General features: G+C 48.5%; 3 protein-coding genes across 3 annotated transcripts; 1 reads left to right on the plus strand and 2 right to left on the minus strand.

Annotated features, from left to right (window-relative positions):
* Nucleotides 1-14,185: 14,185 nt before the first annotated feature.
* LOC123425443 lies at nucleotides 14,186-15,895 on the plus strand (the record flags this gene model as incomplete). Its single annotated transcript, XM_045109146.1, has 4 exons — nucleotides 14,186-14,425; nucleotides 14,524-14,864; nucleotides 14,955-15,028; nucleotides 15,491-15,895. Coding segments are annotated over 4 exons (675 nt in total), but the record flags the coding sequence as incomplete, so codon positions are not given.
* A 196-nt stretch (nucleotides 15,896-16,091) lies between these two features.
* LOC123424957 (beta-glucosidase 26-like) lies at nucleotides 16,092-18,937 on the minus strand. Its single transcript, XM_045108639.1, has 10 exons — nucleotides 18,545-18,937; nucleotides 18,346-18,421; nucleotides 18,146-18,217; nucleotides 17,973-18,060; nucleotides 17,641-17,884; nucleotides 17,428-17,543; nucleotides 17,102-17,319; nucleotides 16,986-17,017; nucleotides 16,769-16,871; nucleotides 16,092-16,662 (listed from the first exon to the last, which is right to left on the minus strand). Exons 1-10 carry the CDS (start codon nucleotides 18,920-18,922, stop codon nucleotides 16,382-16,384), a joined length of 1,608 nt encoding a protein of 535 aa, XP_044964574.1. The 5' UTR covers nucleotides 18,923-18,937; the 3' UTR covers nucleotides 16,092-16,381.
* A 3,403-nt stretch (nucleotides 18,938-22,340) lies between these two features.
* Nucleotides 22,341-23,700, minus strand: LOC123429553. Its single transcript, XM_045113578.1, has one exon. It carries the CDS (start codon nucleotides 23,698-23,700, stop codon nucleotides 22,795-22,797), a length of 906 nt encoding a protein of 301 aa, XP_044969513.1. The 3' UTR covers nucleotides 22,341-22,794.
* Between the last annotated feature and the right edge of the window lie 221 nt (nucleotides 23,701-23,921).

Here is a 23,921-nt window from a genome sequence, read left to right on the forward strand (position 1 = left end):
AGGGTGGGCAGACGGCAAAGAAGAGGGAACAGAGGAGGGGGGAGGAGGAGGCAGACGACAAGGAGTGGAGAGAGGGGGGAGGGGAGGAGCAGGCAGACGGCAAAGATGGACGGGGAAGCAGACGGAAAAGATTGAGGGGGAGGGGAGGGGAGGAGAAGGCAGACGGCAAAGATGGACGGGGAGGCAGACGGCAAAGATGGAGGGGGAGGCAGACGGCAAAGCCTCCGTTAACCCCTAACGGAGGCAACGCCTGTCGGCTGCCGTCTCGAGCACTTTGCCGACTGCTCCTAAGGAAAGCTGACGGCAAAGAGCTTTGCCGTCCGCTTTGGGGGGGCAGACGGCAAAGAAGGTCCTATGCCGTCGTAGGCTGACGCAGAAATTTTGCCGGCCGTGAGAATCTTTGCCGTCTGTGATATTGTCTTTGTCGTCCGGGATATTGTCTTTGCCGTCTGTGATGGCAGACGGCAAAGAAGCTGATTTCTGTAGTGTTAGGAGCGCTCAATTATGGAACATAACACTGGTAGCCGAAACTAAGGGGGCAAAGGTGGAACAAAACACCAGGCTAGAAAGGCCGAGCCTTCCACCTTTTACCGAGTATATAGGTCCATTAAATTAAATAGCATTTAATATGGTGATATAACAAGGAACCCATGTTATCACATGGAAGCAACTGCACCTGCAACTAGCAACGCTAACACAGGGTTAAGCAAGCGATAACATAGCCAATCAGTGGTTTGCTAGGTCGAACAGGTTGAAGGTTTTCATGGCATTGTTGAGAGGCTGATATTTAACATGTGGTAGGCAACGAGACATAACAATAGAAACGGTAAAAACTAGCATGGCAATGATAGTAATGGTATCTAGGGAAATGGTCATCTTGCCTGAGATCCCGCTTGGAAGAAGAATGCCTCCGTGAAGCAGACGAACCGACGTAGTCGAATGGGTCCTCACAATCCGACACGCTTGCGGAACTCTATCGAGACGAAGCAAACCAAAATAAGAATCAACACACGAAATTCACCACACGATGCACAACACGTATGATGCATGAGCAGCTGAATACATGCACGTCACGACATTACAATTCACACAATCAAACCTACACATTAAGTGAAGTTCAATATGCAGCGAGTCCCGATTAGATACACTGCAATATGAAATGTGGTTAAACATGGCAAGAGGTGAAGCGTAATTAAACTACCTATCTAGGCATTTTAAATGAGGTCGGAAATGACATATAGCACCTCCGAAACGACCTCACATGTTAATTTACAATTCTGTCCAAATCTGAACTAACACATTTAATTGGTTGTTAAACATCAAAACAAATAGGTTCACGTGATTCTACGCGTCATTTCAAGCAATTTACACATAGAGAACATCTCCAATGGAGCTACCGTTTAAAAGATACAAGCACCGCAAGATATGATGGCATGGATGCAATATGTTTGCAACAACGGTCACGAGCACTTCAAAACATACAACCAGCAAAAGAAAATGAAACTACACGAGATTCTAAGCAAGTTTCATGTAGGACACGATCAAATCGGAGCTATGGTTCAACAACTACGAGCAAAACAAGAAATCACTACAGTCTGCCAAAATCAGCCACATAGCATTTTCTACACCCCACAACTATGAGCTACACAACTCAAATATAATCAACCAAGGCATGACACGAAATAGGGCAAGAACCACTACAAAAAACAACTAACAACAACTCGCATGGCATCATGGAACACTAGGAAAAGAAGTCACAAAATGGCATCACGCACACTATTTCAGACTTAGTGAAAATTACACTTCATGAAAGTGCAGTTTTCGGTCTGAAGGTATATTGACAGAAGCAAAATCATAAGCTACAGGACTCCAAATGGCATGAAAATTCATAGCATAATAGAGAATCACAAGGTCTACAACTTACTTCATTGGACCAACCTCAAAAGAGCTATAGATCACAAGATAGAAGCAAGACAAGACAGCAACAAAATATATCAGATCTCAGACTTAGAAATATTTCAGCACCTCCAAATCAGCACTATTTCTAGCAACTTAAGAGCAAGCAAACCACACCTAAACATGCATTTATATTGCAACAAAAAATACCAGGAACTAGAGTAAACATCCAAGAACAACTCCCTAGTTGACAACTTAATCAAACGAAGCACGGAATAAATCCTACGAAAAAGACAAGAGGGCAACATGGCAAAATATCGCGCGAACTAACTTGCTCAAAAGCTAAAAATAATTGCACAGAAAAATCATATGGATTTTTCTACCCCGAAAGCATATAAAATATGTGGGGTTGCGCAACAAAAATAATGCCACACGTAAATACGAGATAATAATCTATACACGGGAAAATAAACTAGCGGCAAAACCCTATACGCAAAAAATACGAATGACTACTCTAAAATACATGGAAAAGTGGTTCCTAAAACATGGGCATTTATACTACGGCATCCGAGCAATTCGAACACGTGCGGAAAATAAATTACGGAGCGGATCCTATTGGAACAACACGTTAATCTATGCATAAGGCATGCTAAACTACAACAAACAAATATGCAAGTTGCACCAACGTATTCTACGCGCAAAACTACGCGAAAACCATATGCTGCGATCTGATTTACGGATTAAAAGATACGGGGATTCTAATATATGTCTATTTTCTGGAATATTCCTAATTCGAAAAAAAATCCTAATTATCTAATGGGCCGCACAGGCGGGCGCTACATAACAAAAATGCACGCGGGCGAGGGGATGGCTCAGGCTCACCTTGGGCCTCCACTTGGGCCGGCCTGGAGCTACTGGAGATGGGCCGGTCACGAGTTGCTGGAGATGGGCCGGGGCGAGGCACTGGAGCACGTAGCTGGGCCGGCAGGGGGGGTTGAGGCCCACGGCGAGGCGAAGCCCAGCTGGGCTGTCGGGTGAGACAGCCAGCTCAGTGGGTCAACGCGGAGGGGCGAGGCCTCCCGATCCCGACGAGGCGAAGGCCCCAGGCGGCGGCGGCTACCACGGGAACCCGGCGGCGGGGGAAGGGAGCCAGATCCCGGCGGCGGCGCAGAACGGGGCGTGGTTGGTGGCGCAAGACGGCGGCGCATGGCGGAGGCGGGATCCGGCAAGGCTGGCCGGTGGCTCGAGGGGCGACGCGGCGGGCAGAGGGCGGCGCAGAACGGGACAGGGAGGCGGCGAGGAGCTGCGGGCTCGGCTCTCCGCGAGCTACAGACGGCGGCGGGCAGAGGGAAGCCCGGAGCGGCGCGGGCAGGTCGGCGGCGTCTCGCCACCAGGGGCTCGTGAGCACGGGGAGGAGCCTGCTCGGTGGGGAGATCCGAGCAGAACGGGGCGGCGGCGGCTCGGGTCTTCGGGCCTCGCTTCGGCCCGGGTGTTAGAGCATATATCTCCATATGTGGTTTTGGTAATTAATGACAATTCCTATGGACTAATGGTTGCCTTAAGTTACATTTATAGGATTTGTCCATAGGCACTTCTTGAAGTCCATCTGTTGGGTTCAAGGAGTTTATATGATGACCAAGATGGTATTCAAGGTATTATCCAAAGAATGGTCATAGAGACACAGGGTTGATCAAGATCTCAGACAAAGAGTAAATCAAGATGATCAACACACAAAGCGTACAACCTATGGACTAATGGTTGCCTTAAGTTACATTCATAGGATTTGTCCATAGGCACTTCTTGAAGTCCATCTGTTCGGTTCAAGGAGTTTATATGATGACCAAGATGGTATTCAAGGTATTATCCAAAGAATGGTCATAGAGACACAGGGTTGATCAAGATCTCAGACAAAGAGTAAATCAAGATGATCAACATACAAAGCGTACAAGATGTACCGAGAGGGATCAAGTGATCCCATGGTATGGTAAGCATTGTCCATTACGTGTTTGTGTACTAACCCATGGTCTTCGTGAGAGTTCTATGTGGGGGTTAGGTGTGTTTGCACGGGCTTGCGTCAAAGGGAAGATCTCATACAACCCATGAAGTATGACGTCAAGTTGTGATCGTCATCAAGATTGCAATGTGCAAGTTCAAGTGGATCAGCACGAAGATATCATGCTTGAAGCTTGCCATCCATTGTGCTGGCAATGGACTTGTGAAGATATGCTGAAGAGTGGCTCACCCGTAGTGAGTATGGGGGAGCAATCAACTAGTCTTCATCAAGCCAACGCAATCAAGAAAGCTGGTCCATCTTGAGGAAGCCAAGATCATCATCATCTAGCTCAAGAGGACGAGGTGCAACGTATAGGTTTGCCCTTGATAGGTTTTTTGTTTAGGATAGATTGTTGTACTATCAAGGGGGGCTCTCAAGTGAGTAGCTTGATCGTATCGCTCGTTGAGAGCTCAAACCATTTGCATCCTTGCATCATACTTCTTGGTTCTTGTTTGGTGTTTCTCTTTGTGAGTTTTAGAGCTTATGGCCATCTTCGTGACAAGCTCGAGTTCATCGAAAACGGAGTCCATATGCATCTACTATGATGTTTTCGATGTTAGAGTTTTTGCCGGTTCTTCATTCATAGAGGACTCACATCTCTATATCGATGTTTGGATAGCTCTTGTCGTCCTGAATCCAACAAGCTTGGGTTTTCTCGATTCGGAGCTCGTATGCGAAAGTTATGGCTGTTTCTGTCGCGAGCGGTAGTACCGCTGGACCTAGCGGTGGTACCGCTAGAGTTGGTGGTAGTACCGCTGGCCCTAGCGGTAGTACCGCTAGAGCTGGCGGTAGTACCGCTATCCCAGCGGTAGTACCGCCCCTGGCCAGCGGTGGTACCGCTCCAAGTTTTTAGTACCGTCATATTTGCGATTGTACTGCGTCGGACATTTTTGCGAAGACTTTCTTGGCGGTGGTAGTGCCTTTGCACTACCAGGGGCCCAGCGGTAGTACCGCTGGGGCCAGCGGTAGTACCGCTGCAACCAGCGGTAGTACAGCTAGCCGGCGGTAGTACCGCTGGAATGCCAGCGGTAGTACCGCTGCAGCGAGCGGTAGTACCGCTGGAGCTCGGGCTGTAAGTGGGGGTAACGGTCTGATTTCTTCCCCCACTATATAAAGGGGGTCTTCTTCCCCCTTGGTCCTATCTATCCGTTGAGCTCTTGTTCTACCTCCATTGTTGACATTCTTAGAGCTTGCTTACTCTCAATCCCTCCAATGATTCTTGCTTGTTCTTGAGGGAAAAGAGAGAGGAGATCTAGATCCACATCTCCACCAATCACTTTCTCCTCTATGTGAGGGGAACCCCTTGGATCTTGATCTTGGAGTTCTTTGTGAGCTCCTTGTTCTTCCTCTCATATTTCTCCATAGCTTTCGTTGTTGTGGAAGGATTTGAGTGTGAGGGACTTGACCACTTCGTGTGTTCTTGCCATTGCATTGGTTGCATCGGTTTGAGTTCTCCACGGTGATACGTGGATGTGAGAAGTTGAGAAGCTTACTACCTTTGGTACTTAGTACCCTAGATATTGCTCTTCGTGGGTGCTTTGGCATCCTAGAAGCCTGGTGGTGTCTCGGAGCTCAATCATTGTGGTGTGAAGCTCCGGGAAGCTTCGGAGTCTCCAATTAGGTTGTGGAGATTGTCCCGAGCAATTTGTACGGGTACCGGTAAACGCCCCAAGGGTTGCCACGTGTACGGGTTCGGTGACCGCCCCCAAGGTTTGCCATTTGTACGGGTTCGGTGACCGCCCTCAAGGGTCCCTTAGTGGAATCACGGCATCTTGCATTGTGCGAGGGCGTGAGGAGATTACGGTGGCCTTAGTGTCATCTTGGGGAGCATTGTGCCTCCACACCGCTCCAACGGAGATTAGCATCCGCAAGGGTGTGAACTTCGGGATACATCATCGTCTCCGCGTACCTTGGTTATCTCTTACCCGAACCCTTTACTTATGCACTTTACTTTGTGATAGACATATTGTTTATTGTAATATATCTTGCTATCACTTAGTTGTTTATCTTGCTTAGCATAAGTTGTTGGTGCACATAGGTGAGCCTAGTTGTTTGTAGATTTTGTGCTTGACATATTAAACGTTAGTTTTATTCCGCATTTGTTCAAGCCTAAACCTTAATTATTTTAAAGCGCCTATTCACCCCCCCCCCCTCTAGGTGACATCCACGTCCTTTCACCGGGGCGGGCCCGAACTGGGCTGCTGCGCGGGGAGGGGAGAGTGGCTGCAGGAGAGGCTAGGGTTAGGGGTAGGTGGGGCACGGAAAACGAGGCAGGGGGTTGGCTGCCTAAATTTTAGGAGGGGGTCTATTTATAGGCAAAAGGGGGGCTAGGTTAACCGGAATTCCGTTCCTGATCCAACCGTGCGGTCGGATTCGGATAATTCCGAATGCGGGAACGGTTACAAGGCCATGTAGAGTGGAAATCCGGAGACGAGAGGGAAAACGGGCGGCGCGGCAACGATTTTTAAAACACCGACAACCTTTCGACGGTAGACCGAATACAGTGCCGCTACGTTCGACCGTTCGGGTACCACACGAACTCCGATCGCGACGAAATTCGACAAGCGGCCTACCTATAACTAATCCTGACCGCAAGCCAAGTTTCACCTCGATCAGAGAAAGTTTTACGCACACTTTTAAAAACAGGGATTGACGATGCCGCGGGCGCGTGTGAGTGCGGTCGGGCTTAGAACGGACAACGACGAGAACCGGCGACTAACAACGGGTGCAAGTTTTGAAAACCGGCGACAACGGGTTGCCGATGCAATGCTGATGATGCGCATGATGCAACAAATAAAAATAACCACACGACGAAAACGGAATAGAAGGGGAATCTTCTGGAACGTCGGTCTCGGGCTGTCACAACTCTCCTACACTACAAGAGGATCTCGCCCCGAGATCCAAGAATGAAAGGGAAAGAGGATGAGAAAGAACAAGAGGTAAAAACTTAGTCGCTTCTTTGACAAACGAGTGAAACCAACGACCCTTGAAGGTTGCAGAGAGACGAGGAATGATATGAGAAAGAAGCAAGAATTCACGGAAAATTTTGGAGCACTTCAGTAGGAAAATGGGACAAAAAATTCGATAAGATGGGAGAAATAGACAATATTCACAATCAACAACTAAATAGAACAAGGGAGCACCATGATCTTGGTAGAACAACATAATAGACCCAAATGAGCAACATCACAATGCCTCCGGAACAATAGAATGGAACTAGCTCATACGGAAGAAGAGAATGAAGAGAGAATGACAACTATTAACTCCAATGAACTTGGCAAGCATCCTTGCAAGAAGAATTGTGCGGAGTTGTTGGAAAAACAACAACGAAAAGAACAAGATAGTAGTGGGCTTATGGAAACCTTTTCAAACTAATGAAGTGACAACCAGCCACTAAAAGAAACAAGGATTGATTGGGAGAAACAAGATATGAACAATTTCTTACACCAAGAGGATACATTGAGAACTTGGATTAATGACAAGCACCATGATAGCAACAATCCATAGGAAAAGCTTTAGGTGATATCCAAACCAAGATAGCTCAAAGAAGAAATCATGGGTTGAAATATCTCATGACCACAGAATTGGTGGATTTAATTATCTCATTCTTGAAAGGAATTTTCTTCGAGGCTCCTACACTAACAAGGATGCTATAATACCACCTCAAAGGATAAAGGAAGAACAAATGCACTTGGAAATGCAAGATAAGAAAACTTGAGGTTCTCCAATAAGAATCTTGAAGAACACTTGAGAATGAATTGAAACCTTGATGAACCACCATGAAGGACCTCCGTATACAAAATAATGATGCAATGATATGAAGGTAGAAAATAATAAGATTATGACCTTACAATGATTTAGATGAAGCTTCACAAAGAGATACTGATAGACTTGGAACTTCGGAAAAGAAAGATAAGCACTTGAGAAAAGAATTGATATCATGAGCCACTCCGGAAGAAGAATTCAAAATACTACGAACAAGAATAAGAATTATGTTATTCTTGTCCTTCATCAAGTTTAATTGATGACAAGCAGCGTATTTAGCATACCACTTATTCTTCTTGAAATGATCTTGAAGAGACAGAGAGATAAGCACCACTTGAAGTAAAATTAAGGAAGCACCGGTAAGAATTGAAATGAACGAAGCAACCATGAATGAATGGGGATACATGAGAATGAAGAGATCATGAGCCACCTGAGAGAAAACTAGAAGAAGGCACCAGAATAAACAAGAGACGAACAAAGAGACAACAATGGAGAAGAATTTGAGAGCGAAAGCTGAAAGCTGAGAACGAAGAATCTTCTAAAATGATGGCCTTCGGAGGATCGAGAATGAAAACAACTCAGAAAAGCACCGGATAGCACGAAAGGGATTACTCATGCTTGAAAAAATTCAAGATGATGCCAGAAGGCTGAAACGATGAATCATGAAGAGAATGGACCAAGATTGAGAAAAATATTCCTTCGGTCTTGAAGCTGAAAATGACGAGGAGAACACCACCAATAATAACGAGACACTCCGAAATAACAAAGAATGAAAGGTTGAGCCAAAGAATGAATTAATTCGAATAGATCTTGAAGAAGGAATATGACTGATGAAAATCATACTTATGTCATAGTTGAAAGAATTAAAGATCTCCGGGAAAATATTAAAAGAGCGAGGAAAGATCCTGGGAAAGAACCTGTGGGTTATGGGCCCACTCAAAGAAACCACCGTTAGAAAAGATTGCTAGAACGAGAGATATTGCACCGGTATAAGAAAACTAGATGAGGTTAGCACCTCGAAATAATTGAAAGGATTGAAAAACAAGAACTACTGAAATAACTTCAGCACTCCGGATAGACTAGAGAGAAATGAATAACAAGATAGGCTCAAAGAATTCCCAACATAGGAAAGAATTACAAGGATGAATGGATAAGATGACACGGGCAACTAAATTAAATTCACCGGAAAAATAACAAGACTGAATAAGGATGAACATGAAGCTCCTGAGAATCTTCACAATGAATCACCGGGTAAGAGAGAAAAGAAGAGAAAGCGGAAGCACCATGAAAAGAAAACTCTTGGATGAAAATCCAATCACTGAAGAAAAGGGTGGGAGGGCGGGGAAAAACAAAGACGACTTGGAACAGATGAGATGAACTCCGGCATATAAGAGAGAATGATCTTGCAAATTTAGATAAGATTGAATTCAGTTGAAGAGAAGCACACCGGTTGACTGGAATTGATACGATGACTCTGGTTGAAAGGAATTGATAAGACAATTGATTGAGCAAAAGGATTTGCACTCTCACATAAAAATATGAGAACACCTCTTAGGAGAGTTCTGAAATCACCACTTGACATCGAAGCAACACGAATTACCATATTCCAACACAACAAAGGGTGAGGCTTATGAAACAAGCCAGAACAAACTCATGAGAAAGATTTCGTCCAATATTTTCGTGGACAGGATCGCATGGGCTCGATCCTTACAGTAGCCATCAAGTGCAAGGCAGTGCACCCGACATACGAAGCGTCCCCGAGTCGTAGCAAGCTACAAGGACTCTTTAAGACACAACGTGTACCGCTGTAAGTCGACCGTGAACAAACGAATCCACTAGATGTCGAACCCCAACCTAACATCATGCATTTGTTGGAAGATTGTCCTATAAGCAACTACTTGAATTCCCACCTAAGAATTCCCGAAATATCTGGTCATGCAATCTGGTACACGGATACAAGGAGTAATATCACACAACTCCTATACTAACCCGTCACCTGTATCACATCCGTCAACACACGACCAGAATCTCGGACCTTCATCTACTACACACCCTCATGATCACAACGATACCAAGTATGGCAGTACTCTCGAACAATCTGCACCAGTATTGGGGACATCGGGGTTATCTCGCCACTACTAGTATTGAAGCAATTACGAACATCCTTCATTCTGAGATACTAAGAAATCTGAATGATAACGATGTGCTCAAGAATCCCCTGGAGCTCAACTCCCCAGAAGAAAATCAAGTCAGACAGGAGGCACCAAGACAGAACTCCGTCACATCGGCATCATATAGATTCCAAGAGTATCCGCGTGATCCTAAAAAAATTTGAGTGAGAAGAGGAGTAGGGTAAATTATTACGTCAAGATTCCTCACCAGAGCATAGAAGAGGAAAAAAAGTATCCTACTCTCCGATATATAACTAGACTCAAAGCAATTTTTCACTAGACTCGACTCGGCCAAGTTCGATCAATCAAGGGGGCTCCTAGGTCGGTACTGGTCTGATACCAACTTGTCACGACGAGATGCGCTTCTATCCCTGACGAGGCCTTCGTGCCAAATTGAGGATAGGGTCGCATCTTGGGCGTGACATAACCCCACATAGAACTCTCACGAAGATCATGGGTTAGTACACAAGCGTAATGGACAATGCTTACCATACCATGGGATCACTTGATCCCTCTGGGTACATTTTGTATGCTTTGTGTGTTGATCAACTTGATTTACCCTTTGACTTAGTCTTGATCAACCTTGTGTCTTTATGACCATTCTTTGAATAATACCTTGAATACCACCTTGGTCATCATATAAACTCCTTGAAACCAACATATGGACTTCAAGAAGTGTCTATGGACAAATCCTTCGAATATAACTTAAGGCAACCATTAGTCCATAGGGATTGTCATCAATTACCAAAATCACATATTGAGAAATATGCTCTAACACCAGGCGGGAGGCCTCGCCTCTTTCTTTCGATGTATATTTTGTGCTAGCCTTTTCTAAGGCAAAACTTGTTTCTATGTCTATACTTAGATGTTATTTGCTTCCGCTGACTCGTGTGTTTCCGGGCTATGTATTCGAGCCCTCGAGGCCCCTGGCTTGTAATATGAAGCTTGTATGACTTCAATTTTGTGTCTAGAGTTGTGTTGTAATATCTTCCCGTGAGGCCGTAATCTTGGTGGTACGCATTTGCGTGTATGATTAGCGTATGATTAAGCTGGGGGCATCACAGTTGTAGCAGGATGAGTGTTGTTGTCCGAATTCTGGGTACCAACAGCACGTAGCAGGGTCACTAGTGTTGGAGGAGGACGCCATAGCCCCTCCTGTAGCTACCCCAATGGTCACCATGGGGTCTTGCACCGCCCCAACAGCCTTATCCTGCACTCATTCAGATTTGCTGAAGATTGGTACAGGAAGTCCCCGGAGGCGGGTGTCGGTGTCAAAAAGGTAGATCTCGGGTAGGGGTCGCGAACAATAGACCTTGAATCTATGGGTTGCAGGAGAGAAGGGGAGACATTATTTATCCAGGTTCGGACCCTCTTGAGGAGGTAAAACCCTATGCCCTGCTTGATTATATTGATGTGGAATGATGGTTACAGAGTTTATCTACCTCAAGATCGTATGAGCTAAACCCTAGATGAGATAACCTGCATATATGGATAAGATCCTCTCGTTTATGTAGACACCAGGGTGCCTAGGGTTACATGTCACCGACCTTAGTCGGGGATGGACGGGCCGAACTGATCCTCTTGCCTTGGAGTGTACACCTAGTCTTCGGAGCCTTCCGTCTTGATCATAAAGTTGTCAGACAATCCGGTCTTCAATAAGGCAGCCCATATGGTCGACCCATAAGGGATAACCCGACCGCCCGAGGACCCCTTAATCCAGAATTCCCTCAACGGGGGAAAGGTATTCGATGGTGTTAGAGATTCCCTACCATTTGTTCCATCCAGTTTGCCAATTGGTGTTTCCTTTGAATCGGTGCCAATTTGTGTTCCTTCTTTTTGCTCCTTCCGATTTGTGTTAGTTTCCATCTCATCACCCACTGAGAGGCGAGCAACAACATCCCGCATCTGCTCCATGGCCGACAACACAATGTCGTCGTTGGCAGGGTTGGAAGCACCCCATAATGGGGTTGACGACTGAGAACCCTTTGCTTGTCCCATTTTCTTTGACAGGAACCAAACGCGGGGGTCATCAAAATGGACCGGTAAGAGCAAGTTCAATGGGGCGACCCATTTCGTCCGTCGTCGTCCGTTTGGGTCGACGCGGACAAAAGAGGAGGCCCAACGCGCCGACCCATACCCAAATCGAGTCCGCTTCGCATCCGCAGCGACGCATTTGCGGCCCAAATTTGCGCCCCAAATGCATTGGCGCGGACGTGGAACGGACACCACACACGCCTTCTCTATGTCCGTCGCGTCCCCCCCTCGCGGTTGTCCAACTGCTTGTGGCCTACCTGGTCAGCTTAATTTATGACATCGGGCCCATGCGTCAGCGACGACGATCGTCCTTTTTTAAGCCGACCGTGTGGCGGGGTCGTCCTCATCCGCTTCCAGCCAGCCCCCGTCCCCATATAGCCACACTCGCTCCCCCGTCGCCGGCAAACCCTAGCCACCCCAGCTGTGCTAGAGGGGGCTCTTCTCGGGTGCCGACAGCAGCAAGGCCAAGGGCAAGTCCCCCCACCATTCCTTTTCCCCCGGAGTTCCTCCCGCCTCCGCCAACGCCAACTCACTGGTCGAGGCAGCATGTCAACGTGCGAGTGCACTAGGTGGAGTGGCACTGGCAGCACCGCATGCCTCTCATGTACCCCGACGCCACCGTCCCGCATGACTGGCACTTGGATCCGGAGAGGATCCCAGTGCCGGCGGCGCCACGGTCGGCTAGGGCGCACGCGGAGGAGGTGCGGCGTCGGCGGGCGCTTCTGACGCCGGAGCAGTGCCGCGACCCCGCTTACGCAACCGACTCGCCCAACTGGGCTCGCTGGTTCACCTTGGAGCACGAGGAGGCGAGGTGATGCGGCGTTCGCGAAGCCAACTGCACCGTGGCATCGCCCCTGCTCGACATATGCAAGGAGGACCAGGCGATGGAGGCCGGCTACCAGGCGGCCCTTGCGGCGGTCCACTGGGAGAGCGAGGAGGATGAGCGGCGCAGGGCGGCGATGACCGAGCAAGAGGAGGCGGCGTTGTGATAGCCTGGCTTATTAGGGATGATAGACTACTCATATCAATAAGGAATTCCTTCTTTTTTGAGACCATACGAAGAGAACTCCCAACATGAACGCCCTTTGGAACACGACGACCTCACGGACCCCAAGGACGCCGCCGCCGCTTAGGGCAGCGCGCCGCCTCATAGTTTAGTTTGTTTTTAAATTTCTAAAATGCAATTGTGGACGCGTGGACTTTCTTCGGCCTTCGTGACCGGCTTTAATGTTTAATTAATATTGTTTTTATCTCAAATATTCATGCATTTTTTTCTCGCGCCGTCAAAATGGATCGGGCTAGCGTTGGACGCATGCGTCGACCCAGACGCGAAAGTGGACGCTCGTGTTCGTCTACCGACCCAAACGAACAAAAAACAAACAAAATGACACATTGAAGTTGCTTTAACACCCCGAGCTCCTTACTGTATCTCAGCTTCTTTTCTGCATTTGTGAAATCACACCTTGTTTTCATATGTCCTATGTATCCACATAATAAACAGAAATTTAACAATCTCCCATACATGAGGGAAACTGCCACCTCTTCATCCCGTGATCTCATCGGCCAACGTGATCTCCTTCTGCAAAGCAGAGTACAAGGGCAGCTGCACTCTCACTCTGGAAAATTTATCTTATACTCCCTTCGTTCCAAAATATAAGATCTTTTAGGGATTTCACTAGGAGACTACATACGGAGTAAAATGAGTGAATCTATACTCTAAAATATGTCTATGTACGTCCGTATTTGTTTATAATACAATCTTTAAAATGTCTTATATTTAGAAACGGAAGGAGTATTAATGTACCCGGTGATTACATTTTAAGATGGTTACTTAAAAAAAGTTAGGCGTATGAAATTTATGCAACAGAAAGAGTTGTCTCGTGTGAAAACTCATTAATAAATCTGCAAATATCATCCTCGACCCATGTGCCCTGGCGAGCGGCGGCCCCGCACGTCAGCCTCCCCTGAACCCCACCGCGCCGCACGCCTCCCTACACGGGCGCTACACGCTTTGAAATTTCAAAAAACAAATGGCACCTCAACCATCCTCCCCCAAAACTTCTCAATTCCCCCAACAAAATCCAACACCGCCGCTGCCTCCTCCTCCACCGCCACGACCTGCCCCCTCCCCGGCGACATGGGCCCGGCCCCCGCCACCGCTTCCCGCGCCGCGGCCTTCCCCACCTCCGCCGACGTCGCCCTCGCCGGCGCGCTGCTCTGCCTCGCCGACTCCCCGCCCGCGCCGCTCCTCCCCGCCGCCAGGTAATCGCGAATCCGCCGTACCCGCTGCTGGTTTTCCGCCCCGCGTTCCGCGAGGGGCGCTCACCACCCCCGTGCGCGTCTCCGCAGTTGCAGCGACGCGCTCCCCTCCTACTCGTGCTCCTCCTCCTCCTACTCCGTCACCTCCGCGAGGTCGTGCGTGTCCGACGCGGGGCGCCGCACCCGCCCCGTCGACCCACTCCGCGTGCTCGCCGTCGTCGCCTCCCTCCGCCGCATCGACCCCAAGGTGAGCGGCAACCTCCTCGTCTGCTGGTTCGCGGTTTGTCCGCCGTGTCTGTCTTCCGTGGCGATGTGCTGATCGATGGTTCTGGTCGGTGGCTCTAGGTGCTGGCCAAGGCGACCAGCAAGCTGTTCCAGGGCGAGCCGGCGAAGAGGCGGAAGGGCGTGTGGATCGAGATCAGCAACAGCGACGACGAGGAGAGCGGGAGGGGCAGCGTGGTGGCAAGCGAGGGGAGCACCATCACGGGAGCCGCGTCGTCCCGGTCCACGGCGACGTCGGGGAGGTGCCGCCGACCTCCGCTGGCGAGCGGCGGCTGTGAGAGTCTGGTGCGGAGGGCGGACGCGATCATGGAGTGGCTCTCGCGGCCCAAGGCGGCGCCGGCCACGGAGACGGCCATCCGCGCCGCCGTCGGCGACAACGCTGTGACCAGCAAGGCTCTGCGCTGGTGAGTAGCAGGACACTTCCTCCAATCCAACTGTCGTCTGAAGATGTTCTGAAATTTTGTTGCCTGACTCTCTCTGTTCGGAATTCGCAGGTTGCTGAAGCAGAAGAGAGGGTTGCGCCGTGCAGGCACTGGTGGCCGCCCGGATCCGTATGTGTACATGGTAGGTGAGATTTGTGCCACACAGTTTGCGTTGGAATGGAAATGTGAAATAGGCTACTAATGATGATTTCTCAAGGTAGCTGAATATAGCTTATGACTGAATCAGTAACTCTGTGTCAGTGTGCAACTTATACAATAAGTTAGTCAGTCGTTACTTATTGGACAGTAATTTCCAGTTTACCTGGTAGCAGAGAATAAGCAGAATCTGAAAGCAATTGTTAAATCTGATTAACTTATCCTAGTTCCACTCATAGTCTCAGTTCTATAATTCCGGAAGCCCCATTTGCTGAACCCTGAACACTGCAAATTCTGTGGCAACCTTGATGTCTGACGATCAACTTGGTAGCCCAGGTCCTTAAGTAATTATTTTGATCACATTCCGAGACTTTCTAACTTAACTGCATGCATACTGTACTTACCAACTCCCAGGCTTCTCGTGTATACTAATTGCTTCTATGAATTTTCAGATTGCAGGCTGAAGTGGTGAAGTTAAGTAAGATGTGTTATAGCGAAGGAGTTGGCACCTATATATTCTACTGGAAAGGTCAAGATAGCTTTTGAAGACTATTTAGTAATTTCTAGCACCTGTTGTTTAATCAGTCCAGTTTTGCCTAGCCTTCCTGCAGATAACTATAGGATATAAATTGATATTTACCTGTTTGCAATAGCTTGCAAAGCATTGGTGAAAAGCTATTGGATAGAAAGATAAATAGATAGTCGTAGAGATAGCAGTTTCATGATTATGAAGTTATTATTCATGTATGTTGAGGATCAGTATAATCCTCGCAAGAAGTATGAGAAATAATCGGCACTGTTGGAATCAGTATAATAAATACAATGAGTCCAGTTTTGGGGTACTGGTTTGCAGTGAATTTCTCATCTGGTTTTCCTCTGTGAGGTCATGTGTATGTGTATGCCGTTGAAATTGTCTCATTTTATATTACTCCCTCCATGCGGAATTACTTGTCGCAAAAATGAATAGAAATGGATGTATCTATAACTAAAATACATCTAGATACATCCATTCTTTGGACAAGTATTTCCGGACGAAGGGAGTATGATATTCAATTATTTCAAGATGTTTTTATTTCCCATTTATATTATAAGAACAGGCAAAGCTACCATCTCAATGCCTTTTATGTCAAATTTCTTAGAGCTAAGGCGCTGTTCGGTATCGCTCCGCTCCACAACTCTGGGAGCAGAGTTGGCAGAGCTGCAATTTCCCCGCTCCGCATATTCCGGGAGTGGGTGATTACCGAACAGGGCCTAAGTCTGAGGTTCTATGATAAACACACATTACATTATGATTTTATTCTGAAAGCTGAAGCAGCTGATCCTCCCGGATCCTGTTTGCGATCCTAGCTCCTCTTCTTTTCGGAGAGCATGTTCTTGAACCACAAGGCTGAGTCCTTGGGGTACCTCTTCAGAGTATTGAAGTCCACATAGACGATGCCGAAACGGGCAGTGTAGCCGAGTCTCCACTCGAAGTTGTCAAGCAGAGACCAAGCAAAGTACCCAGCCACTCGGGCGCCATTGTCTATCGCCTTCTTGAGCTCGGTTATGTAGTCTCTGTAGTACCGGATCCTTACTGTGTCGTGCACACCGTCAGCGATGCTGACATTTCCTGGCTGGTCCATTCCTGTCAGATCATAACATTGATCATTCATGTCCTTGTTAGTGAGAACGACAAGTTATAGTTTGTTGTATAATCGAAAGAAACAGTTATCATTTGAGATCATCAGTACCATTTTCAGAAAGTATCATCGTAGGATTTCCATATCTTTCTTTAACATAGGTCACAGCCTTGTTCATTCCCCACGGCACAATGTAAAGCCAGTCGGAGTTTGCCTGCATAGATTTAACCAATTTACAGTTAAAAAATTCCTCAGAAGATTTGCACTTTTTCATGTACAAGGTACTGCTAGTATTACTACAAGAGTATAAATCTAGCACTGCACTTACACGAGGTCCAATAGGCACACCATTTCGTTCATCTGCAAAGGCACATACACATCATGAGGATCTGAGAATGTGAAGGATGCAGAAGAAGGATTTGGAGTCAAGGAGCAAGATCTCACAGACAAACCCAACATGCCAATCATCCTGGTAACTGACCGGCGTCTGGTTCCATGCCCCAGGATCCTTCATGTAGTAAGAAGTGTACTGGTTGATACCAACATAGTCAATGGAGCCTTTCACCATTCTGGACTCATCGGCGCTGAAGCCCGGCAACCTGTTCCCGACAATCTTGAGCATCGACGATGGATAGCGACCATTGGTGATGGGGTCGAGGAACCTGCAATGGAAGTAGTGACAGTTGGTGGGTAGAGTGGCAGACCCTGTGTTGCAACCTGAACTTCTGAAGCAAAATTTTATCCTGGGTGAAATGAGTTCAAGGTTTTACCATCCAATGTGGAAGTCCCTCGCCCTCTGCGCGGCAGCTTGATCGGCATTGCTGTCGCTGTGAGGTTCGTACCACACGAAATCCAAGAGAATCCCAATCCTCCCCTTCTGGTGTGGCTGTTAAATAGAATGAACACAGTTCACATCACTCCTGGGCACTGCCACGAATCTTTTGGTATTCAAGTGAAAAATGACTTGAAGGTTCAGTCTCTACCTGATACTTCTCCCGGTATCGTTGCACCGCTGCGGCATGCGAAAGGATGATATTGTGCGTGACAATGTACGGCTCCGTCCTGGAGTCGCCTCCTGCAGGGCACTTGGAGCACCTCCCAGGCGCATGGAAGCCATTGTCGTACCCCAGAGCGGCGACGACCCTTGGCTCGTTGAAGGTGAACCAGTTCTTCACCCTGTCCCCGAACACCTTGAAGCAGAACTCGGCATAGTCCGCAAATGCGCCCCTTTCATAAAATGATATGGCATCAAAAGGCATGCTTAAATTCAACTCTGAAATGTGGAAACGACTGTCTGAAATGCTGAGATGCTTACACGATCTTTGGGCTTAGCCAGCCTAGGTACTGCTGGTGGAGCGCCAGCGGGAGGTCATAGTGGTAGAGGTTTGCATACGGGGTGATGCCTAATCCACCATTATATACCAGGTTTAGTTAAATCGGAGTTCTATGCTGAGAATTTCTTGCCTAGGTGATAGAAAATTCAGTTACCTTGCTGTAGCATGTAATCTATGAGCCTGTTGTAGTAGTCCACTCCTTCCTGGTTCACCTTCCCAGTGCCATCTACAGTTTTATCATACACAACTCAACATCTCAAACTACCTTTGATCCAGGAAAACAAAAATATTGGATCGTAAATTAGCAAGCTGCTGCAGTTGGAGATGAGATCAGGGCACACATAACATATATACCTGGGAAAATCCTGGACCAGGAGATGGAGAACCGGTACGCGTCGAAGCCCATGTTCTTCATTATGCCCACATCCTCCTACACACACCCCAGAACAAAGGACCTCTGTTGTCAAGCACCATGACAGCACCAAAGAAACACCATAATAAAACACATGATAGAAACCATGACAGGGCGATTGTTCAAGTGCAACACACACACCTTGTACCTATGGTACTCGTCGACCGTCACGTCGGCGGTGCCATTGCCGGCGATCATCCCCTGTATGGCCACGAAGGCGTCCCAGATGCAGGGCCCGCGGCCGCCCTGCCTCGCCATGCCCTCCACCTGGTACGCCGACGCCGCCGTCCCGAACACGAACCCCGCCGGGAACCCCTGCCGGCTCAGCCCGCCGGTGTTGCCGATCTCCGGGTTCGGGTTCGGCCCGTCGCATTGCGCCAACGGCGCCAGGTGAGCAGCCGCCACCAGTGCTATTACCAGCAACAGCACCGGGGAGGACCTCATCCTCGTGTCCGCCCGAGCACGGAGGATGCTGGATGCAGGAAGAGGGAGGGAGGAATGAGTGAATGACGGGGACATGAGCCCTGCATCCCGGGCTTTATAGATCTGAGCTGAGCTCTCCTAGGCTCCTGCTGAGGTTGTCTTCGCTGCACTGCACTGCACTGCATCTCACCTTTCGTGCAGCGCAGCTGGAAGCAAGGTTGTCACGATCGCTATCCGTATCATACCATCTTGTGATCTTGGTTACGATGCGACGTGGCCTTGATGCTAACACGTTCGAGGTGTTGCTATCAGTTCAGCACGTAATGCCATCCTCCAAGGCGTTGAGCGGTGACGGTGACAGGTTGCAAGCTGCAGGCATATACGGTAGGGCAACCGAGCAAGTGTGTAGGGCACGCGCTACACTTGGAACTTGCCTGCTGTGCTAGCTTTGGCAGTGTTGTTACTCCTGGTTCAACTGGTTTGGTGGAAGAGTACAAGGGTAGGTATACGGCACCTACGCACTCGACTGTTGGACTTGGACTGCGCTTGGCAACAAAATTTTGTGTGTGGGTAGCACACGCACACGTGCCTAGGCCGGGGCGGTATGGGCACCACGATGGAGGAGAAGAAGATAAGGCCACCTTCAGCGCGATCCCAAATGGACGTCCATTTTGTCAGCATTCTGACCGTTTGGGTGAGGAGATGGGGTGACGCGCCTAGAGCGCGGCCGTATCTGTTTGCCCTATCATGTTTGTCTTAAAAAAAAAAACGATTCATATGCCAGCGGCCTAGTTCACGCTGTGCTCGCCGGACCGACGTCCGCTGCAGAGAAACCGGCTGGACGACAAATGCCAAGCATGAGGAGGGCGTGCGCTTTGTTGACGATGGCCTCCTTCTCCTCGACCTCGATCTTGCGCCGCGCGGCCTCCATCGCATTCCGCGCGGCGGCGTTGTCCTTCACGGCCACCCTCCGGTTCCTCCTCTTCGCCGATTCCGCGTCCAACTTAGCGATCTCCTCCGGCGTGCACTCCGTCCGCGGCTTCCTTGACGCCTTGGCCTTCTTCTTCTTGGCCATTCCGGACTGGTCGATAGCCGGACCGCCGGAATTCGGGTGGGCGTCGGCCATCGACGGGGGAGAGAGAGGGAGACGACGGGAAGTGGGAGGGTTTGGGGGGAAATGGCGTCAAAAAAGCGGGGGTGGGTTTTACTTTGTGCCACCGACTGACGGGCCAGGGGCGGACGAGCGCGCGCGTCCCGTCCGTCCGCGCGCTGTCCGTTTCACTTCAAAATCGACGCAAAGTTGGGTCGGGATGGATAAAAAACAACACAAAACGGACGAACTCCGTTTGCTTCCGCGCGTTGGGTCGTCTGTTTTATCCGTTTTGCCTCAAACGGACACGTGCGAACTGGATGGGATCGCGCGGTGGAGTTGGGCTAACGTGCGCACCGACGGCTGCGGTGGCTCTGGTGGAATGGTGGTCTCCCGCGCGACCACCGGCACCGCGGACGCGTGCAAGTCTGGGGCCTCCACCCGGCCTAAACCCTTTCGTTTCCCCGGCGGCACGGGGCGTGTCCGCGTGTGCGTGGTGAGCCGCTCGCGCTTGCTTGCGCGCACGGAGCGGCGATCCGCCAGGTTTCCTGTCTCGTCGGTTTTGGCTGGCTAGCTACGCGGCGCAGGGCGGGGCGGGCAGGGCACCGACGCTCGTGCGTGTGTGCAGACGTACGCCACATCCATCTGTTGCTCTTCACCGGGATCCATTCGCTGCTGGGTGGAGAGATTTCCGTGTCACGCGCCGCCGATTCGCTTGTCAGCGATGGGAGATCGGGTGAAGGTCGCCTCCGGTAGACGCATGTGCGATGATGGGGCCATGATCATGTTGGGTTTTGTTTGTGGAGAAAATTACACGAACCACCGACTGTTTGGTTTGGTGCAGATCTTGCGCAGAACTGCTAATTTGGGTTTATTGCACAAAACACCATATATCTTTGTAATTCGTTGCACCTACGGTCCTGATGCTTGCCTTATTTCTAAATTTGTTTCACGATTTTCGACGATATGTTTTCAGTGAGATGAAATGTTTTCGTCGCCGACGAGACACCGTGACTTCGTAAATCTCAAGATGATATGATGACTCAGTCTCTCGAAAGTGCTCATAGAAATATGATATGCGTGTGTGCGTTCATAAGGATGGGTATATACGTGTATATATAGGAACATTTGTGTGTACTATGTTAAAAAAATCTAATTCATTGTTCAGGTATGTTGACATTGTTCGTCGAAGCCATGAGACAACGCTTCGACCAACACGCCACGATGGGTCCGGTCATCCCACCAGGGGCGCCTGCATCGTCCCACCCGTGATCACGGTATTAACCTTTAATTTATGAGTTGTTTTATGATGATTGGACTAGTCCTTTGATTTTTATTAAATGTTCTATCTTGTGGGAAATTAAAATTAATTAAATTTAATATGTTAATTTCAAGAAATGCATAATGGTTCACGAACGAAATATCTTTTCTTCAACCGACTAGCTCAAGACGAGATCCATGTCTTCAAACGCTATTGCATGCTCTTAAGAGCATCTCTAGTGGATCCTCTATATGGACATGTATTGTAAATATACAAGTCTTCAGCCGTTTTTTACTGTCCAAAGAGTCCCAGCGACTCGTGTAAACGAGGCGTGGATACATCCACGACCAAGCCACGACGGTACGCGGCGTGGAAACATCCACGACCAACCCACGCTCGTGCTCGCCTGCTTCGTCCCGCAGCGCTACCTCGCCCCAGATCGCCGTCGCGCCGTCGCGTTCTTCTCCGGCCGCCCAAGGTATCCATCAACTCACGAGCGGGATGAGGGGACGAGCTCACGAGCGGGAGGAGCGGCTAGCGGCGGGCGGGATGGGGGCGGCTGCTGGCGGGATGGGGGCGCCGGCCGGCGGCGGGCGGGATGGGGGCAGCGGCCTGCGGCGGGCGGGATGGCGCAGGGGCGGGCGGCGGCCTGGCGCAGCGGCGCGCGGCGGCCGGCGCAGAGGCGGGCGACGGGCGGCGCAGGCGCGCGGGTTGCAGCTGCTGCAGGGCTGTGTTGAATACGACTGAATATTCAGTCATATGACTGAATATGTAAACACAATGGCTGGCTTCTTGTGTTCTTTTGCACTGGCATTGTGTAGGACTTTTGGTTTGGTTTAGGAGATGAAATTTCATCTGTTTGCAGCTGCAGGCAGGGTTGTGTTGGACTTTTGGTTTGGTTTAGGAGATGAAATTTCATGGCACTGCAACACAATGGCTTCTTGTGTTCCTTTGCACTGGCATTGTGTAGATATTGAGTTAGGGTTTACTTTGGTTTTCAGTTGATATCCGAGTCTAAAATAATTGTGTATGGATGGATTGCTTGTAGATGGATGATGACGAAGCCTTCTTGGACATCATTGATTTTGGTTGCACACAAACGCAACCAAAGAGTCCAATTGGAGAGCAGCCAACTCCATCAACTCAGCATCGTTCTGCAATAACAGAGAAAGGAAAATCCCACAAAGGAAAAAATTGGTCTAGTGATGAGGACAAGGTTCTCATAGCAGCATGGGCAAATACAAGTTTGGATATTGTTGGGACAGATCAAAACCGAGATACTTATTGGGCTAGAATTTCAGAGTAGAATGCACGAAACGAGAGGGAGGATGCACGAAGACAGTTTGAATTAGATGAGAGGGTCATGCTCATGGACACTAGTGGTATGACTGATGCGCAAAAGCAGTTCTACCAAGCTAAGCAGAAGGAGATCCTTGCTCGCGGCCTAGAGTAATTTACTGCTTTCTACTAGTTGTTGTAAGAACAATTTACTGCTTTCTACTAGTTGTTGTAAGAACAATTTACTGCTTTCTGCTAGTTGAAGACATGGATTACATCACTCAACTTTATTGATAGCTGCATTACAAAGACATGGATTACAAACTTATAACTAGGACATCACTCGTTTCCAAACTTTTGCCACACATGGTCAATTAGATCAAGTTTAAGCTGATCATGTTCATTGAAATTTCTAATCCGTTGAGTCATCTGAATAAACGAGCTCAGTTCTTCTGCATGAGTACGAGAGACTGTGACTCTTTCTCCCATTGCGTCAAAAGTGCAACTTTGTCGACCAGTTTGTCGCTCCTCTTCTACTATCATATTGTGCATTATGACACAAGCTTTCATTACATCACTGATTTCTTTACGTTTCCATCCTTTAGCAGGTCCACGAACAATGGCAAAACGGGATTGCAGAACTCCAAAGGCTCGTTCCACATCTTTCCTAGCCCCCTCTTGCTTCTTGGCAAAAGTTTTATGCTTTCTGCTAGTTGGAGCTGGTATGCTCTTCACAAATGTTGCCCACCGTGGATAGATACCATCTGCAAGATAATACCCCATTGTGTACTGACGGCCATTGATGCTATAATTCACTGGAGGAGTGTGGCCTTCGGCTAGCTTTGTAAAAACAGGAGAACGTTGAAGAACATTTATATCATTCAGAGACCCTGGTAAACCAAAATAAGCATGCCAAATCCAAAGATCTTGTGAAGCAACTGCTTCCAAGATCATAGTGGGCTCGTTCACATGGCCTCTAAACATGCCATGCCATTTTTTGGGGCAATTTTTCCACCCCCAGTGCATGCAATCTATGCTCCCTAACATACCGGGAAATCCTCTTTCCTCCCCTATTGCAAGTAACCTAGCGATGTCTTCTTCATTTGGAGATCTCAGGTACTCTTCCCCAAAAACTTCACAAACTTTGATTACAAATTTCTTGCAAGACTCTAAATTAGTAGCCTCAGCGGACCGAATGTACTCATCAACACCATCAGCTGCTATTCCATATGTGAGGATCCGCATTGCCGCGGTCATATTTTGTAGAGGATGTAACCCAAGAGCTCCAGAAGCACTTCTTTTTTGCGTAAAATAACCATCATAGTCATGCTCAAGTATACCATCAGCTATGCGGTTGAACAAAGTACGCGACATCCTAAATCTATGCATAAAAAGTCAATCAGACAGGGAAATGAAAAAAGAACCAAAGCAGAGAAGTGTACTAATTACGAACCTTCGTCGAAACA

Source organism: Hordeum vulgare, chromosome 2H, assembly GCF_904849725.1.
Source record: "Hordeum vulgare subsp. vulgare chromosome 2H, MorexV3_pseudomolecules_assembly, whole genome shotgun sequence".
In the NCBI taxonomy this organism is placed as follows: Eukaryota; Viridiplantae; Streptophyta; class Magnoliopsida; order Poales; family Poaceae; genus Hordeum; species Hordeum vulgare.

Excerpts from the sequence above, each read along its gene's own strand:
- LOC123424957 (XM_045108639.1), bottom strand. The coding sequence starts at position 18,922 with ATGTCCCCGTCATTCACTCATTCCTCCCTCCCTCTTCCTGCATCCAGC. Across the intron at positions 17,544-17,640 it reads GATACCGGGAGAAGTATCAG|CCACACCAGAAGGGGAGGAT; the intron begins GTAGAGACTGAA and ends TCTATTTAACAG. Across the intron at positions 17,018-17,101 it reads TTGGCATGTTGGGTTTGTCT|ATGAACGAAATGGTGTGCCT; the intron begins GTGAGATCTTGC and ends GTGCCTTTGCAG.
- LOC123429553 (XM_045113578.1), bottom strand. The coding sequence starts at position 23,700 with ATGCGGATCCTCACATATGGAATAGCAGCTGATGGTGTTGATGAGTAC.